General features: G+C 44.6%; 1 protein-coding gene across 3 annotated transcripts in view; it reads right to left on the bottom strand.

Moving 5' to 3' along the window:
- FTO (FTO alpha-ketoglutarate dependent dioxygenase) overlaps positions 1 to 19,387 on the bottom strand; it is a 352,285-nt gene that overhangs the window by 38,205 nt on the left and 294,693 nt on the right. The window contains exon 9 of one of the 3 annotated variants that reach the window (XM_046682396.1): positions 5,158 to 5,271. The exons of the other annotated variants lie outside the window; for them this stretch is intronic. Coding sequence (XP_046538352.1) covers positions 5,259 to 5,271 — 13 coding nt within the window. The 3' untranslated portion in view covers positions 5,158 to 5,258. Of the gene's footprint in view, positions 1 to 5,157; positions 5,272 to 19,387 lie in introns of those variants that run through there. 3 annotated transcript variants of the gene reach the window in all.

Genomic DNA, 19,387 nt, shown 5'->3' with positions numbered 1-19,387 from the left:
CCTGTTATGGCTCCGGTTTGATGAAGAAATTGCTATACTGATGCCAATTACCATTTATTGATTGCTTACTAGATACCAGGCATTACATTAAGAGCTTACACACACCACCTCAGTGAAGCGTCTCAGTGAGCCATCTTGAGACGAGGAGATCGAGGTGCAGAGAAAGTGAAGTAACTTGCTCAAAGTCACAGCTGGCAGGAGAAAGGACCAAGAATCAAACCCGGGCCTGTCCGACTCCACAGCCCTCTTCCTAGTCATTTTGCACTTACGCTTCAGTGGCAAAGGCTAGTGCAATCCCCACCGGATTCTCAAAATAAAAACTGGCAGGTGCACGGCAATAGGAGTGATGCCTGCCCTGCCCCCTCGGAGCAGCGATTAGCACAGCCAGTGGGTCAATTCCAGCCCTGGCAAATGCATTCACTGTGGTGGACAGGAATCTTCTGGAGTTCCAATCCTTCTACTAACCTTTCCATTTTCTAAAGTAACTCTTCTTAGGAGGGTTCTTTCTCTAATTACAAAAGAAAATTTAGAAAATGTAGAAATGCCCAAAGAAGAAAATACAAATAACCTTCAACTCCACCACCCAGAAATAATCACTCTTGGTGCAGATTCTCTACTGCCTTTTTTTGGTCTATAAAACTCATGATTTCTAGTATCATTTGCTCAGTGTTTGGCATTTTTCTCAGTGAATATGCAAACCCACCCAGCCCACGAGTCCTATCCTTCCTATGGACAGAGTGATTGCAATCACCAGATCAGGCCGGCTGACCCCTGGTTCTATTAAACGTGCTGCCATCTCAACTGACTCCATGGAGGCAAAACACGGAACTTCCTTTCAGGCCCGGGTGGTAAGGACAGCCCCAGGCGGTCAAGAACTGAAGGTCAAAGAGGGCTGGGTCTGGCTGTGTGCGCCGAACTCCAAACCCCAGAAGCTTAAGACGTAATTGGAGTTCCTCTACCAGCTCAGGGACCCATGGATCTTTTAGTATTCCTTAAAAAAAAAATTATAGAAAAAGCCCAACATAAAACTGAAGACATCAGTTTAATTATGTATGCATTAAAAAAATCAAGATCAAAAAACACTTTCATTTTCCTAATTTTTTTTTGAAACATACATGGTTGAGCCTCTTGCTTGGAAGATGGAAATGATACTTTAGCCTGCAGCAGTCAAGGGTTTACAGAACTGGGCTGCTGCTCTGTGCCTGGCCCCGGGAAGGGTGTGATGAACACAATCTGAAATCAATATCAGAGAACAGTTACTGCATCTCAATATTATTTGCCGAGATGGGCTGCTGTACGAGGAGTGGGGGAAGAGAGAGACATGTCAATAGCTTTAACGAAGCACTCCACCGCCACGCACAAAAGGAGGTCAAATAACTATCAGCCAACCAATCCCCACTGTAAGTAGTAAAAATGATAAAATCAATATTATTAAATAAAAAGTTAGCACTGCTATTGAACTCTCTCATGATCTTGGCAGTGCCTGGCTGAAAATGAAGGAGGCTATTTTCCAATCTCTTTAGGGGCAAGTGTTTAGGATCATAAACATTTGCAAAATGTGGGAGCAGATAGCTATTTTTCACATACAAACTGAGCCATGGGGACATGTGAACAATAGGGCCAGGTTAACTGTCACCTTACTAGTAAACAACGCTCCTCCCCCCCAGGTGCACATATGTTCTGAGGGCCACTACAGGCTATGTCATTTAGAGCTGGACTCTGCTCCCCTGTCCTTCAGGGTGAGAGAGGTCAGGCTGACTCAGGGCTTTCCAGGAAAATAGAAAGGTCCTTATTGGCTGTCTTTTCAAATGTCGAGATTTGGAAATGCACCAGAAAAAATCAGGAAGGAGAAAAGAAAGAAAAAGAAAAAGAAAAAAGGGGAAGAAAACAAGGGCATTCAATAGGAGAGGATTGACCTGTTCCTGTCAGCCCAGAGGACTGTGGGGAAGCTTCTCAAAGCCAAGGATGTGCTTTTTGCTCTTTGCTGCTGGTGTTGAGTGGCTAATTGTGCAAGCTGAAGGTGGTATATAGCAGGTATTGAAAAAGATAAATTTAGAATAGAGAGAGCCCAGCCAAAAATTCCTGTGAAAGCAGCAAGCTCCAGTTATATCTGGAGGAGGAAGGAAAAAAAAACAAAAAGAAGAATGTGTAAAACTGAGTGACAGCCCGGCGGCGAGACTGCGCCTGCTGCTCTGACCTGCATTTAAACACAGCTGCTTAGCCCTTTGAACACCTAAAGTTGGCTCCCTTGTTTGCATTTCATAGAAACTGCTATAGAAAGTAAACAGGAACCTTTGGTGAATTATTTAGCATACAAATAAACCAGCAAAGAACGCTAAGTAGGCCTATATGAACTAACTGGATTGAAATATTCATCTGTAAATAACCCTCCAATCTGGAGCTTTCACGTACAAATACTACATGGAACATTAGACACAACTAGCTTCTAGGGATATTTAGGCTCACTAGAGAGCAATTTTTATGTCTACTGGCATCTGTGGGTAGTGATATGGACTGACTGTTAATATAACCAACATAAAATTTATGTGAACACTCACTGAAATAGCAACACACTGTCAGACAGCTGGTGGCTGATGCGGAGCACATGCGGATTTTATATGCGCTGCGTAAACTAACCTTTGCAATAAAGATTTAGCAGGTTTATTAGTTTAGGAAATCGCTATAATTAAGGATAATTCATAATGGCCGCTTATCCACTCTCCAGCAATAGCTAGCTTAATTTAGGCTCCATTTCTTTGAGCCATAAATAAGTGAGCTGCTATCTTCTGCACAGATGTGGCATTCAACCTGTTCATGTTGGCTGGTTTCTGCTTGTGTTTTAATCAAAAGCATTAGTAGATAAGACTATAAAAAGCACAGGGTTTGAAATAAATTAGCCAGAAATGCATAGGCAAATTTTTTTTTAACTACTCAAAAAAAAAAAAGTTACCTCTTTGTCCAGAGGTAAAACAATTAAAAATAAATAATCCTTTTAAATGTACTAAAGGAACTTTCATTTACAAACCCAAGGAGAGAGAAAGTGACAGAGCAATAACATTAATGAAGGCCAAAGAAATATGAGTGTGACCTCGCTACAGTATTTCCATTTAACTGTGCATGTAATTAACGCCTGACCTTTGCAAATGCAGCACACTGAGGGAGCAGCTTCCCTGTGATCCACGCAAGGGCTCCAGGGATGGGAGGCTTCCGCAGTGCAGTCTCCTGCCTTCAGCGTCTGCCGGGAGCGAAGCTTGCTTTTGCTCTCTGTCCCCGCTGACACGGACACCTTTCCTGCTGGTCCTTAGCAACACCTGACACCCTTCTTTAATACATCCACTCTATCTTTGTGTTACAGCCCGTACACTCTGCAAATACTCAGGGCATGAGTCAGCAAAAGGCAAGCATTGCCAGAATGGAGGTCCAGATCGTCAGCATCTCCAAGGCCAAGCACTTGGTGAGCATGCCCTAGGTGTGGGGCCCTCTGCTCAGCCCTCCCTGGCTCGGTCTGAGCAGCCAGCCAGAGGAGACCTTCCCCTCATGAGATCTCCCCCAGGGAAACTGCAGCTTGATTGACATGGGAATTTGGAATCATATTAAGGGTGAAGCTATACAGAGACTTAAGAGTAGCTTTGTTCTTGAGATTTTCTTGATTGTGGAGTTAATCCTGGTGTAATGGAAAGGGTGTTGGTCTAAAGTCGCAGGGTCTGGGATACGTTCCCAGCTGTGTCACTTGTCAGCTGCCATGTCCCCAAGAGAGCCAGTCAGACTCCCTAAACTTCAGCCTCTGCATTTGCAAAGAAGGACATCATCACCTGTCATATCTATTAAATGGACTACTGTAAGGACTCAGGGAAACAGTGCCCACAAAAGTCTCTTGGGACAGCAAAAATGCTATGGTGAATTCCAGCCCAGCACTTAGTGGTGAGACCTCTCCATCCCCCAGTCTCCCCACTGTGAAAAAGGGCCAATGATATCTGCGTTATTCACTACACTACGTTACGAGGACCAAGAGAAATCACGTGTGCAAAAGTGGTAAGTCAACTCTGAAGAGTGTTATCCTGTAGGTTCCTTGAACCAGGTCTCCTCCTGATAGTGTCCAAAGGAGATGCTGGTCGCTGGGGTTCCAAATACACCAAAGTCCCTTACAGTCACTCAGCCCAAAGGAGGCTGGTATGGAGGATTGTGAGGGGGCTGAGGTAATGCTGAGGGTTGACGGGCACGATGCAAAACGGGCTGGGCACATTAACTTGTAAAAATTGTACCTTATTACCAAAATGATTTTTCCATTCCCGGGAAAGGACTAAAGGTGGCTCAGTTTCTCTGTGAACAGTTTGACTTGGTGAAGACAGAGAGAGCCAGGGACAAAGTAAATGAAACTCTCCAGAAGAAATTTCTCTCCCAAAGCACTCTCATTGAGAAGCTGGGTTTAGAGCTAAAATGGAGGCAATCAGCATCATTTGACACTTTTTTACTGACAAATTCTATTGACAAATGGTATTCAGTGTCCTGCTCACGAAGTTGGCATAGACACGGAAAAGTGGCATAGAGGCAGCCAAGGACAATAGAGTAACGGTGACAAGTGTTAGCATAACTCAGCCCATCCCTGGCTTCACTGTCCCTTGCCTTCAGTGCCCTAATGACAGTGGCCGTTCAATGAGCCTCGGTGAGTAGGAGCTGGACAACTTCCAGGAGAATCTGTGCAATCCAGGTGAGGAAATCTGTACCTGGGCAAAGGCCTGGCTCACATTTCACGTGAAGGCCCCGAGAAGTAGCGTGACCTGGGCTCCCAAGTTAATAAAGAGAGCCCCAGAGCTCCCTTCAGTCCACTGAGCCCCGGGATCTGGCATGCTTACCTGTGGCCCGTGATGGCAAGTGACTCACCTTCTTCTTTATTCACGTACAGGCCCCTTTAATCAGCGCTGCACCGGGAGATTTATATCCCATTACAAAAGCGATCTTGGCAAAATAAAAATCTAATGCTGTGGGTTGTAAACCAGCACCAGATCACAGAGTGAGGGAGCAAGTGGGGTCAGGCAGTGGGCTGGCCCTCCCCACTCTAGCATTCAGACTGAAGGTATTAGGCCAAAATGAGGAACATATTTATCAGGAAAATCTTTTATTCTTTTAAAATGGAGTTTCCTTTCAGAGTCAAAGTTCACAGGAACATTTACCATTCTGGTGCACAAATTGACATCTTTAATAAGGCTTCTGGAAATTCAGAATTTAAATCATGGTTCGAATGATGGGGTCAGAACATGTCAAACTAAGCACCTAGGGTCAAAAAAAAAAAAGTTTTCATTACAGCCGAATTGCTTTAAAACATTCTTAGCCTCCAAAAATTATCAACTAAAATAAAGAACCTTAAAACCAACAAATAGGCCCCAGGGTTTTCTAAAGAAATATCTGGCTGCAAGGGCTTGCCTGGACAGGAGAACAAATGTCTAAATACATAGCACTCAAGTAGAAGTGGGCACAGCAGAAGCAGGGGGACAGCAGCATCCGTAGTATTTAAGCTACGTGTAACCACTGCTGAGGAAGAGAGTTCCAGAAACATGTACCCTCTGTTAAGCTCCTGCAAGTAAAATTAGCAGGTTGAGTATAGTTCAGATAGATCAAGTACATTTCCACTTATGACAAAATGACAGCAAAGGAACAGGGCAAGAGGACTCATTTGGGGAGGAAAAAAGCTTATTACTGTAATTCCTTTTTTTAAAAAATTATTACGTTACAAACTGTCAGAATGAGGAGTTGATAGATGATTCTCGGTAGGCTGCATGTAGCTGTTTTATTGATGCTGGCAATCCTGACCACTGTTAGAGAAAACGGACCCTTGCACACCGGTCCACGTCCCGCTAAACTGCACGTAAGACACAGGTTTCACTCTGTCTGAAACCTTTGGTTCCCCAATACAGGCACATCCTTATCCTTGGTGTTGAAATAGTCCTTCTAGGTAAAAGAGAGACAAGAGCTCTGAACAGCTGCACAAAATCTTTAGGCTTCTGTCCCAAAGCCTGATACTGACCCAAGGAGGCTTTCCTCTTTTCATCTATGCTTATTTTTCACCTCAAATCTATTTCATAACTTTCCAGGAAGATTACGGGCACAGCCAGGCATTCACGACCTCAAGAATAATTAAATCAAAGCTGGCATCTTCCAAATAACAACAGTGGCTTTCCAAAACTGTACAACCCCGTGCTGTTTGGATCTCAAGCCCAACTGGGAAATAAAAGCTCCGGCACAGAGCCTGTTTTCTCAAACGACTCCCTCAGAATTTCTTTCGCTGAAGAAAAGCAGATTCCCAACCAGAAATAACAAACCTTTCCAGCATGAAAGTTAAACGTGGGGCTCCCGGCTTCCGCCCGCCCCTCGCCTGGTGCCGCAGACATCAGCAGCTTAGCAGTAATATTTTGCTAACTATCAAAACTTGGATTCATTTGATTTGCAGATGGGGACCCCTATTGGTATGAAAAAAATCCCAGGGAAAATGGGAACTAAACACAATATCTCAAACAGATATGCCTGAACTTACCAATAAAAAGACACAACAGCCACAGTTCCATTTCACAAAGAAAAATACAGTGTCGAAATCCTCTCTCCCACCCGCACCAACACACACCCCTCTCAGAAAATCCTAACCCCTCGGAAACAAGGCTCTGAAGTTAACCTTGTCGCACGCCCCGCACACCCGCAGGGGCGCACGTGCACACGCCGCCTTCCTCCACTGCCTGTGTCACCCGGGTTGCAGTCCATCTCTTTGCTGACAGATCTCCGTGTTGGGCAGGATTTCCAATCCTTCATGACTATCTATTTGTCACTGCAGGTGAGTGGTGGCACTCAGCCTGATCCCCAGCCACTTTCACAGTTACTTATCTGTCTTTATGGATTCATCCTGTGTGTCAAGCCAGCGCATAACAGCATTACTGTCAGGGTGACAAAACTGTCCCCAGAGTGCCACAAATGATTCTTTCTCCTTATGGCTGCTAGCAGGGGAAGCACAGTGACACTGCCTCGCCTCGCGCTCATCGTTCTCAGGCCCTAGCCTGGTTCGGCGCCTCCTCCTGCAGGGAGGGCTAGCTAATGATGGGTTCAGGGAGAGCAGCTTGTGTGGGCTCTAAAAATTATAAAGAAAAAAGGGGCAGGGCTGGCGTTCACTGCACTGCTTCCTGCAAGGTGCCCAAGCTCCTGTCACCTGTTTGTAGGAGTGTTTAACACCATCGCCGAGGAAGCCAGAGAGTGGGTCCTCCCTTCTCTTCAGCTGCCCAGGCCTGTCACTCTCCCGAGCACACATACAAATACACAGTTAAGGAACCAAAAGGCTGCTAACTGCCAAGCTTATAAATCTGAACTGCAACAGCAAACCCAGATTCGAATGTTGTCATTTTTAGAGCAGAAATATTAACTGGAACTAATAATAAATAAGAATTTCAAGGATGTGTCGCGTTTGCCAAATGATTCGTAATCATTTTCGTGAGTTGACTGCTTCAAAAATAACATCTCATTTCTTTTCTGTTTTTAAATGGAGTCCCAGTTCCATTTTCCTCCACAGGCTTCCTTCAAAATGTAATTTTGACAGCAATGTGGTGCCTGTGGCCATGTTACTTGGAAAGAAGGTTTCTGCTTTTCCTTTATTTTAATCCCACAACAGCATGCTAAAATTAACGCATCAGGGGAAACACTGAATTTTTATTGCCACGAGGAATTTGCTCGAGGATCCCACAGGAAGACATGTGCTAGTCCTAAACCAGGTCCACAATCCTTTCACTGGCCTGCCCAGAGCGGCTTTCTAAAGCCGCTCAACAGTTTCACAGATTCCTCCAAATTCAGGGTCAGTGGAGCAGAGCTCCGTTCACCAGGGCGGACGCACTGTACTGTGGGGCTTCAATCCGTGTTAGAAAAACAGATAGTCAACAAGACACTCTACTCACCAGGTGGGGTCAGGGATGAAGTCAAGTTGGAAGGCTCTGCTTTCCTTTTGAAAGGTCAACTGAAACACAAGTGCATGTGTGCGGGCGTGCACACACACACACACACACACACACACGCGTGCGCGCCAGTTCAGGCGTGCCTCAAACTCCGCTTTGTTCTTATCCTGATGAGCACTCACTGCTTGAGTTTTTTTAAATAGGTTCAATCTGATTTCTGACACTGGAAAAACAAACCTAAAAGCAATTTAGAAAACACCTGCCCGTGAAGTCAGATGGCAAAATATCTAAAGCTTCTCTCGAAATCTGTGACCTCAGAAGCTGACATGGTTTGATGGGAAATTTAATGTAATAGGCTGCGAAAGCCAAGAGGCCTGTTGTCAGCAATGAAGTCTGAAAGTTAGCAGAATTAATAACACTGTACAATGGAAGGGCCCTCAAGGGACAGGGCTGCAGAACCGGGGCAGTGGGGAAAAATGACTTTGGAAGTCATTTCACTATGACATTCTGTCATCACTGCTAAACGGAAATAAAAAATCATCTGAATCACCACATGCTTCTTTGTGTGTCCTTCCCTTATCTAATATAAAGTAATAACACCCCACCCAGGCTGGGAACGGACCCTCGAGGGATTCCGAGAGCTCCATTTTGAATCGCTAAATGCAATAAGAATAAATGCAAGTGGGAGTCTGTTTCGCCGAGACTGATGCCTGGTCTGTTGCCCATCGAAAGCCAATAAATCTCAATGCTTCAACAAGGAGGAAAATGGTTATCTCATCACTGCAGTGCCAGGGCGAGATTCTCTCTGAGCCAGAGTATTTTTATAGATGATTTATGTCCGGGAAGGATGGTTATTTAGCAAAATGGCAGATAATGATGAATAGAAAGTAAATATGAATAGCAGCAAGGGAGTGGCGCTTTGCCGCCACAACAGACCCGACAAAATACCTCCATAAAGTACACGCCGCAGATAATTGCCCTGACACTGGAGCTGGCATCCCGGCATGACGGGGAGGGAAGTACAAACGAGCCCGTCCGATTCAGTAAGTGATTGCTGTGCCTTGTTCTAGAACGCACGGCCCAGGAGCCTGCTAATTTTTCTTGAAAGCATACTTTGTGTCTACAGAGTAGTAGTTGTGAGCACAGGCTCTGAGCCGCATTGACTGGATTCAAATCCCAGCACATCTCCCTAGCTGTTAAACCTTGGTGAGGTCCCTAACCTTTGTAGACCTTAGTTTCCCCATCTGTAAAATGGAGATGAGAGTATCGAGCGCTGAGGTCTGTGTAAGGATTGAACGCTGGGCTCTGTAGAAAGAGCTTACCATGATTCTTGACACCGAATTAACAGCACGGACATATTCGCTGTTACTATTACTTAGGGACCAGCCACCCAGAGAGCTACTATTACTCTTTTAATTTTATCCAATCTTCTTCATTCACCGAATCTTTCAATTGAACCCAGAGTAAGATCTGAAAAGGGGAGAGTTATAGGTAGAAAATTTGCAGTCCACCGACTGGGTGGAGGTCAACATTTACCCAGCACACTTTTTGATCATTCCACCATCACTATCTTTAATTCTCAAAGCATATGAAATGGTCACATTATCACACTGGAAGAGAAGTAAGGAACAAAAGAAATTATTCATGGAGTTACAATGGAAAGGAAGTCTATTTTAAAAATAAACAGAACTGAATTTTTGGAGCCTTTGAATAAAAGATAAGTTGACTGCACACAGAATGTCAAAATGGAATGGAAGGAAGGAATTTTTTTAAACACTTTTTTCTGTACTGAAGCACTACACAAGGAAAAAAAAAACTAATTATAGTTTTAAACGTCCAAAACGCCATGTCCACCAAAAGCCCGATGCTCATTAGTACTAGTAATTAACTTTACAACTGTCAACACAAACAGCACACGGGCTGACAGATAGAGAGGAGCTCTGAGGGTGCTAATAAATCCGGAAATAACAACTTGACACACAGATGCACAAAAGGATGCAGGTGATAAAGAAATGTTGACATCAAATCTAATTATCTTCGAAACGGCCAACTGCAGCACGGGCCACAGTAGCGCACTGTTACTGCCAGTGATGGGCCCCGCTGGAACAGCGCTTAACCACTGCCTGCAACCAGGCTTTTAAGGCCCTTGTCAGAGCTGGTGAGGACAATATCAAACAGGAAATTATGAGTGCCATGACCCCTCCAAGTCAAAAATCCAGTGATGAATATGGGCTCAGCAAGGCATAGCAGATTACCCCCTCACGAGTTCTAAAGCTGGGATGATATATGACATTTTTATCAGGCACTTTCTCAGGAATGTCACCAAGAGGGAAAATAAAGGCCCTGCAAAGAGACGACTAGGTGAATTATGCAACTGTAATTGCCGATCATAACCTGATATGAGTTGAAATTGCTCTGTTTTCATATTGAGATAGCATAAAATTGTCGGGAAATGCAATGGCTCCTTAATGTGGGCTAGATGAGTCTAATATTCTGATCATTTTTCACTCGGCTGCAAGGTAAATGGAGCTTCCTTACCACAGCCACTGTGGCCCAGGGCAATCGAGGGGCCCAATTTTACACTTGAATTGAGCAAATATGTGTAAACTACGATTTTTCATATTTTCTGCATGCATAAGAAGATGAAACATCTTTATCATCTGTATTGTCTGGCTGAGCTTATACAAAATATTAGTTTATCTCTCCTACTTTGGTTCATTCCATAAGCGAGACACATAGATCTGAAGGACAGGCAATATCCCATATATAAAACAAGTCCATCTTTTATGCAGTCTCATTTCACAAGTTCTCCTATTTAAAACAACAACCACCAAAACAAAAATAGACACCACAGCAGCATACAAAGGAAGAATTTTTTTAAAGGGGAGGAAAAAAAGCAAATAAAGTTCCTAAACACAACCAATTGTTCCGTCATTCTCCTGTTCACACACAGGAGGTGGGGAAAAGCCAAATCACCTTTGGTGTCTCTCCTAGACTATCTCCCCTCTCCCACTTAAATCAGTCATACCTGCAAGAGGATGCTATCAGCATTTACTGCTTTCCCATTACAGCCTGCGGCAAATGGAAAAACAATGTGTCGCCTTTCTTCCTCCTTGAAGTCATCTCTAAACCTGGGAGCATTTTGACAGAATTATTGGGGTTCTTTGGTGCCTGGGCCTGTTCCTTCTTGTTCCTGAGCCCCAACCCCTAGAGGGTAGAGGACCCAGGCCCAGCAGAGCTGCTTCTTTATTGCAAAGTGGATTTTCCCCTCTACAACTTGTGTCGCTCATCCTCAGGCCCTAGGTCAGCCAGACAACGCCATCCGCGTACAGGGCAGGCTCTGTTTAGCCCAGAGGATGAGGTCCTGGAAATGGGTCTAATAATGAATCAGCCATTATGAGGGCCATTATAGCAGGGTCCCCATAGAGATATGTTCCTTCCACTGTGATTTATTACTGACCATCAATATATTAGGGCTTTATTGGCTGATGTCTTTATCTTCTCGGCATTCCCTACAAGTATTCTATTGGCAGGCCCAAGACATGACTCAACCGCCTGCCACGTTCAGCCTCAAGCCACAGTGAAATTTGCCTTTGAACATCCAGCAAACATACAAAGCAATAAAGTAATCTCATGGCTTTTTGTTCTTTAGAAAATAATCAAATCATTTGTTTCTAATCAAAAGACCCCTAGACAACAGGGTGTTAGTGAGAGAGAGACCAGGGAGAGATAAAGAAAACTGAGGGACTGGGAAGGGCCCTTCAAACGGAGTCAAATTTAGCACGGGATGCTCAAAGCCCTGGGCCAAGAACTAATGATAGTCTTCTTTCTTCTGTAGTGGCCAACCAGCTCCATAATGAATCAATGCTATCTGGAGTGATGCTGAACAAAGTTTGCTAGAACTGTCTAAACCTAAGCTAAGGTGCAGTTAGGAAACAGTGTCTCCTCTGACGGACCTGTGTATGCGCACTGGGCTGAGTGGAGGCTCTATAAAGACCACTTTGTCAGTTTCCTGGCTCCCCCATGCCGGCTCCCTCCTGTGTATGCCCATTACACCTCTATAGACAGTACTTCAGTGCTCTCTGTTGACGTGTCCATGTCCCTCTCCCAGGCTGTAGTGCCTTGAAGGCGGGAACCTTGCCTCATTTCTCTTGATATTCCCAGCGTCTAGCACAGTCCCTGGCAGAGTTGGCATTCAACAAATACCTACTGAATGAATAAGTGAATGAAGTGATACATGTGGTAATTGGCCAGTAATTGATAATTCATTGTCTACTGCTGTGTAACACATTACCCCCAAAATCAGGGGCTTAAAACAATAAGCATTATTCTCCCAGTGTCTGAGGACCAGGAATTTGGGAGTTGGATGGCTCTGGTTCAAGGTTTCTCACAAGAATGCAGTCCAATGCATCAGCTGGTGCTACAGTCATCTGAGGCCTGATTTGGGCTAGCAGATTCACTTCTAAGCTCACTGACATGGCTGTTGGCTGGAGGCCTCAGTTCTTTACCATGAGGGCTTCTCTACAGGGCGTATCAGAACATGGCAGCAGGCTTCCCACAGGGTGAGTGGTCCAGATGGAGTAAGACTGTGAGTGCCCACAATGCCTTTCATGATCTAGTTATCCTCCCTAGTCTGGTAATCAGAAGCAAGTCACCAAGTCCAGCCCACACTGAAAGGGAGGAGATTACATAAGGCTATCAGTACCAGGAGGTGGGGATCATTGGGGGCCATCTTGGAGATTGGCCACCACTGCTAGATTCTAAGATAACAATTAATTCAACCAACTTTTATTGAGTTCCCTCTACACAGCAGACCCTGTGCCAGGTGCTAGGGATACAACAGGTCAGCGGAAAGCAAGAACATATAGCCCCTGACCTCACAGAGTTTACAATCCAGTAGGAGGGCTAGGTGTTAACTAGAATTTGAGTGTTACCTAAGGGAAAGTGGTGGGAGTGGGGGTGGGCATGTAGGAGCACAGAGCACCCTTAGCTTAAGACATTTAAACTGGAACCATAGGCCATTAGACAGACTGTGTTATTACACATGCTATTATTATGCACTAACCACCATTCTGGCTCCTTCCCAAATAATTATACATTGTCGTGAAAACACAGTGCTCTATTGTAAGTGAGGGTGAGCCCTTTATAAGTACTAGGCAAGGATCAGAGATGGTTATCAGCTTCCTCTCTCCAGTGAGGAACTTCAGGCCAGGAGGGCAGATTTGCCCAATCGTACAATAATAACTTTGTATCAAAACACCTTCATTCTTCAGAGAGAAAACAAGTTATAGGTGAGACAGAAAATCTGCTTTCTGAGCCTGAAGATACCCTTCTAATCACTAGATAATGGGGATCTGAATTGTGCCCATAGTGATTTTTTTTTTTTTGAGGAAGATTAGCCCTGAGCTAACTACTGCCAGTCCTCCTCTTTTTGCTGAGGAAGCCTGGCCCTGAGCTAACAACCGTGCCCATCTTCCTCTACTTTATATGTGGGACGCCTGCCACAGCATGGTGTGCCAAACAGTGCCATGCCCACGCCCGGGATCCGAACCAGCGAACCCCGAGCCACCGAGAGACGGAACGTGCGAACTTAACTGCTGCGCCACTGGGCCGGCCCCCGCCCATGGTGATTTGAACTAAACTAAACCAACACCAAACCTTCATGTGTAATTTAATTTATTTTCTATTTTCTTAATTTTTGTTTTTAAAGTAATAGAAAATCATGAATATAAGTTTTTTGGTTTCTGCTTTTCTTGTTTTGTTTTTTAATACAAGAGTCGACTGCTTTCTTCCTAGGGAATCTTTATTGAATGGCACCACACTCGATATTATTAAGAATTCTGATCAGAGATAAACATGCAAAACACTCGGCCAAGGGGATTAAGACTCTTTGTTAGTGTTTACGTTATCTGTTTTTAATTCCTATATATCCTTTCTTTATCTCAGTGTTTCAACACTAATTGCAAAACAGCCCTCACTACCAATAACGAGTCCCTGGGCCTTTGCAGACCTCTGGACATAGCTCGCTGTGCAGATAAGGCAGCCCCTGAACAAGGCTCAGTATCTGGATCAAGGTCTTTTACCCTTTTCCACTTTCTTTTGCTCATCTGGCCTTCCAGAGGCTAACCCAGCTCACTAAATCACGGAGTTCAGGGTGATATCTCAGTCTCCGAGTCTCTAAATTCAGCCAGGTCTAATGAAATGGAGCTACTGTCCTTGGCTTCTTCAAGATACTTCTTCACTTCAAATGGAGCAGGGCTGAACATCAGTACCCAAGAGCACCAATTTCACCGGGTACCACAAGCACAGCTGAGTCAAAGCTGGGCCCCGTCCAGTTAAGCCCAGTTCCCTGGTGTGAACTCACTAAAGCCCCCCACAGCTTGCTCCAAGGATTTCAAGAATCAAGCACAACTTCATTCTCCATCTCTTCCTTCCATGAATTTCACACTGCATTTTGGGTAAACAACACTCCCTGAGCTCTGCCTGCATTGGAATCATGGTAAAGTGTCAAGGAAAGAGAATGAGCTCTTACACCAATGGGGTTGGTTCAACTGCCACTTACTCATTTTATTTAGCAAGAGAGGAACTACATTCTTTCTTTTCTTTCCTTTGGTCCCAATTTTCCACTTAGCTGTTGCTATGATTACAAATATCTTTTACTCTTTTTCATTACCAACTCACTTACACATTGAAATGGTACCTATTTCATCTTCCTGTCTTGTCTCTTCCCGAGTGCCCCTTCCAGAGACTTAACTGTTGCTAAGCAACCATACATCATAGCAGCCAGTCACCAATTACTAATTGTCCTCAGCACTTTAGCCTTAGAAATCTGGACCATCTGCAACAATGGCAAGTACTTTCGATGGCCAAAAACATACGTACAGGTTTCTTAGCTCCGAGAAGACAGAGGCCCTAATAACAAGGTACTTTCATCATGGCAGTCAGAAAGACTTCCAATCTCCTACCCACTGAATCGCACAATTACAAAGCCATCAGCTTGGCGCTGTACTCTGGTCCTGCTCTGGAAATAAACTGGAGGTATGGTTGGCAAAATCTGAACACGCGCACCGATGAAAATGCGGATCCCTGAATTTCACACACATTCACTCTCCTCCCTCCTGGCACCACCCCATTTCTACAGTTTCTAGTTGAATTGAGGATCTATCAGTAATCAAATTTCAGCCTCAATTTTATGGTGGGTGTAATAGAGTTAATTTCTCTAATGCTAGCAGTTCATGGAAGGGGTCTCTTGTGGCAGCGCAGACCTGGGATTCGCAGCAGCTGTCAGAGATGCCGCTAAGGAATTCCTTATTAGCTAAGATGCAACCAGGCAGAAAACTCATTACACAGCGCTAAATATACTTAATCACATCTATTAGAGAAAAATGAACTTGATAATTACAACAAATAACTAAACTGCAGAAAGTGTTCAAGGAAAAAAAAAAAACAACCCACACAAGGATCTAAGTGTACAGGGAGTCTGAGTGGTAAAAGACTCAAGAGAAACCGGGAACAAGTCCCTTTGTGCTGAAGGAGAAACCAGTCTCAAGGTAGGTGGAGCTGATTTAAGTTGCCTACAAAAATGACAAATTTACATTTCAAAAGTGCCCTTGTTTATTTGGTATATGTAAAATTTTAATTAGAAGGCAATCCTCAGAGGGGAAAGGCTATGTTTGTAGACTGGTGTGGGTGGGGTTTGGGGAGGGCTGTAAGGGAGCCCCCAGGAAACGCTCGTTTGACAAATAGAGACCTATAACAGCTCAGCTGTACCTAGGACTTCCCTGGAGCCTAACACACAGTGAGAGTCAAATCTGTCTTTTTCTCTATCACAAAATTGAGGTCTCTGCGTGGGCAGCTCTTCCCATCCCCGACTGAGGAAATGCCTGAGTGCCTGACCTCACTCAGGAAGAGTCACAACTACCAGAGGTGGTTCCGGTCAGTCCAGCTTCCAGTAGCAAGGCCATAGGACCACGTTAACCTGGAGCTGAGGCCCAGTAGGGGATGAGCTCTGGAAACCAGGAGGACAAAGGGAAAACTGGGTATAATGAATTGCGACAGAGATATGGGACTCGTGCGAGGGAGAAATGGAGGGTGGACAGGGCTAAGAAAGATCAGAATAAAGGCTAAAGGCCCAAAGCTGACAAAGCCTGGAGGAGTCCCTGCCTTTGGCAACTTACTCTCTGCAGAGACGAAAGATGGACATGGTTTTAAAGCACAAACATGGCAGGATGGTTTCATCTCCCTCAAGTCTGCTGAACAAAATATACTGCTGTTACCTTTGGCCACTGATGCAGTGGCAGGAGAGGCCCACCCCCTCTGACCACTGGGAAATCAAGAGTGAGGGCTGGCGAGTCACGCGAATCATCGAGAAGCCCTTTCCTCTTATTATTCATATCTTAAAGGAAATGAAAACAGAAGCAATGCATGTGATTCCCCTAAGACACTCACGTTTCCTGATCAAAGAGGTCTACTTCCCTGTCTCCCTGTTTGGTGGAATGGCCTTTGGCATAGGTGAGGGACATTCTTGTTTTTGTCACCAACTCAGTCTGTAACCTTGTCTTTGCTTCCCTCCAGGAAACCTCTCCTTCACAAACTCTCAGCCCAAGGGCTTCTAGTGCAGTCATCTGAGCCCTGGCATCACCCCACTTCCCTGGCTACAATCGGGGCAAACAAGCACATGTGCTGGGAACACCAGGACAAGACCTCTTGCTTTTCCCCACGGGACATGAACACAAGAGGACAGAGCCCCGAGAGCCCCTGGCAGCAGCCATCTTGTGACCAAGAGAGGAGAGTGGGACCAACACTAAGGAAGCAGAAGCAGCCTACGGAACCAAAGAACAGAGGTCACGGCCACCTCGTTTGAACCCAAGATCATACTGTACTAAAGCCAATTATTTCACCTTTTCAGACACGTGCCAATAAATCATCTCCCCCACTCCCTCCCCCCACATCCCAGCCAGGCTCTTTTCCCCATTTTCAACTGAAAGAATCCTAACTGATGGAGCATCACATGCCCACTGTCAACCATAACGCTTCACATGACCTCAGCCTGCCCTTGATGAGGAATGGATAGGGAGAACCATGAGATTTAAGAGGAAAGACCTAAGCCAGGTGACCGCTGACTGTGTTTAGCACCTGCACGCTGTGGTCCAGGTGGCCTGGGAATCGGCATTTCAAAATCTGGGCTAAGCATGGTGGGACCCTGGGCAGTGGCTCGTACAGCTGGGTAGAGAGATCAGAGGATGTGGGAGTATCAGCCCCAACCAGCTATCCGGCCACATAGTGTTTCATCACATATCAATTTTTACTGAAAAGAAAACCATACAAATTTAATCAGCTCTTCATATGGAAATATTTAACTTTTTTTCCCCTGGAGTTGTTTGATATTATTGTTTTAATAGTCTGGATTTAAAAAAAAAAAATCAAGATGTGTGATAGTGGTGGAAACAGAATAGCATCCATTCCTGGCAAGAATGCAAGTCTCATTTCCAGTAGCCTCAAGTCTTAGATGCACTGGCGTCTCTGTCAATTGCCTGGCTCAATGAAGACCACATTACATGCCCATAACCATGAAGCATAAGACAAGAATGAGCCATCTCGCACAGCCCTCACCCGCAGTCAAGGCAGGATGTTATTATCGGTGAGAAGAATATGAGATCAGAGAAGCTCCTGCTGCCCACAAGTTTAGGGAGTGTTCTGTCTTGGCATTCAAACCACTGAGCTTTCCATTTGCTCCTTCGCCCTTCAAAGATGTTATCAAACGACCTTGTTCCAGAACCTTTAATCTCTGAAAACCTATAATGTGGAACTCCCTTACATGTACACCTATTAAAGAACCATGTTCTCTCTCAGTAGTCATAAAATGTAAAACACCTCTTACAAGAGACTTCCTTTGTTTCCCAGCCAAGGGCACACTAGACGAAAGAGGCTGCCTTTTAAATACAATTTTAAAACATTGTATTAAATAAAATGAAGTATCGATATACAGAGTGATTTAAAAATGAGGACTGCCTTTGAGATCATGGGCATTTTTAACTGTCTAAGTGATGTAAGCTATAGGTCAAAGCCAAGAATTTTCTATCTGAGAAGTGGGTCAGCAGAAACTTAAGGGTGAGGAAAATAAAATGCCTTGTCACCAACTGCATTGGGAAGACGTGTAAATCTGAAGACCACACATCACCCGTGCCAGCTCATGAGCCGGGAGGGTCAACTGCAAAGCCTGGCCCAAGCCCAGCCAGGACAACTGTCCAAATTGCCCTGAACTGTCCAAACCACAGTCTCAAATCCTTGGAAACTTCTAACCCTGAGATGCTTGCAAAGCAATAATGCAGCTATGAGGTCACCAATCCACATCCAGATTGATTTTCTCTACTTCACTTTCGGGTGGGTGAATCTGTCTCTAGACTAAATGCCACAATATCTGTCAGGTGGGCAGAGTTAATCTCCCAGGCTCCTGAGGGTTTCTTCTGGCCTTCATCGCGTTAGCAGCATTTATTTACCTTTTCCCTTGAAGAAGAAATGGTGGAAACTGTTAGCGACTGGGAAAATACAAGCCTGTTCTTGAGAGGAGGATTTTTGGAACCCAAAGCACAGAAAACTTTATGTCAATGTTATGGATCATGCTCTTTTTAGAGGAAAAAGAAATCCCATTTCTATTATGCAATCAGGAAATGGAAGATGTCTATCTCCAGATAACCAGCTGCTTGGGGCGCGATTTCAGTTGGAAACTTTGGTGGAGAATGTTTGCCTACTGTCTGTGCTAGTGTTGCTGTCACTTCACATCGACTTTTTTTGCTCTCTGTAGCAAATAAATCAGAAAGTTAATAGTTCTGTTGATTTGTTGGACCTATTTTTTTTCTTTAAAAAAATAAAGAACAGAAAAGAATAGCTTTAAAGGGGGAAAAACTGATCCCAGCGTGTTAACAACTCCATCGCGGTTTCAGGCTGCAGTCATGCCAACTGTCTAGTAAAAAGAGAAATTCCACTGTAGCAGAAGTAATAAAATCTTCTTTTAAAGCAAAAATACCATGCAGAGAGGAAACGTAAACCCTTGCATTGGGACAGGGAAGGTGGGGGTGGAGTGAAGTAAAATACGGACTGGAGTGCTGGGGATCCACACTCACCACGCTGCTTTGGATAATCTTTCACCAAAAGCAGCTGTTTCCATGACCCAGAACCTTCTCTTCCTCTTAATCCATCACCCACAGGATTTTAGAAAGATGTGAGCTATTATCTGAAGCCATCTTCATTGTTATTCATACGACAAAATATTTATCACCCACTCTGCCTTTTCAAAGAAGCTGATCTCTGAGATGGATAGAGGCTTCTCATCAGCACGGCAGCAGCATGCTTATGGAAAGCCAAACGTGCCTGCCCTGGGAGAGAGGGGGTAGATATGGAGAGGAAACTTCTGCTTGATACTTGCCAAGACACTGTTATCTGTCCCCAAACCAGAGAGCTGGGCA

The sequence above is a fragment of the Equus quagga genome, chromosome 13, assembly GCF_021613505.1.
Source record: "Equus quagga isolate Etosha38 chromosome 13, UCLA_HA_Equagga_1.0, whole genome shotgun sequence".
Classification (NCBI taxonomy): Eukaryota; Metazoa; Chordata; class Mammalia; order Perissodactyla; family Equidae; genus Equus; species Equus quagga.
This window is presented reverse-complemented; position numbering and strand designations above follow the sequence as displayed.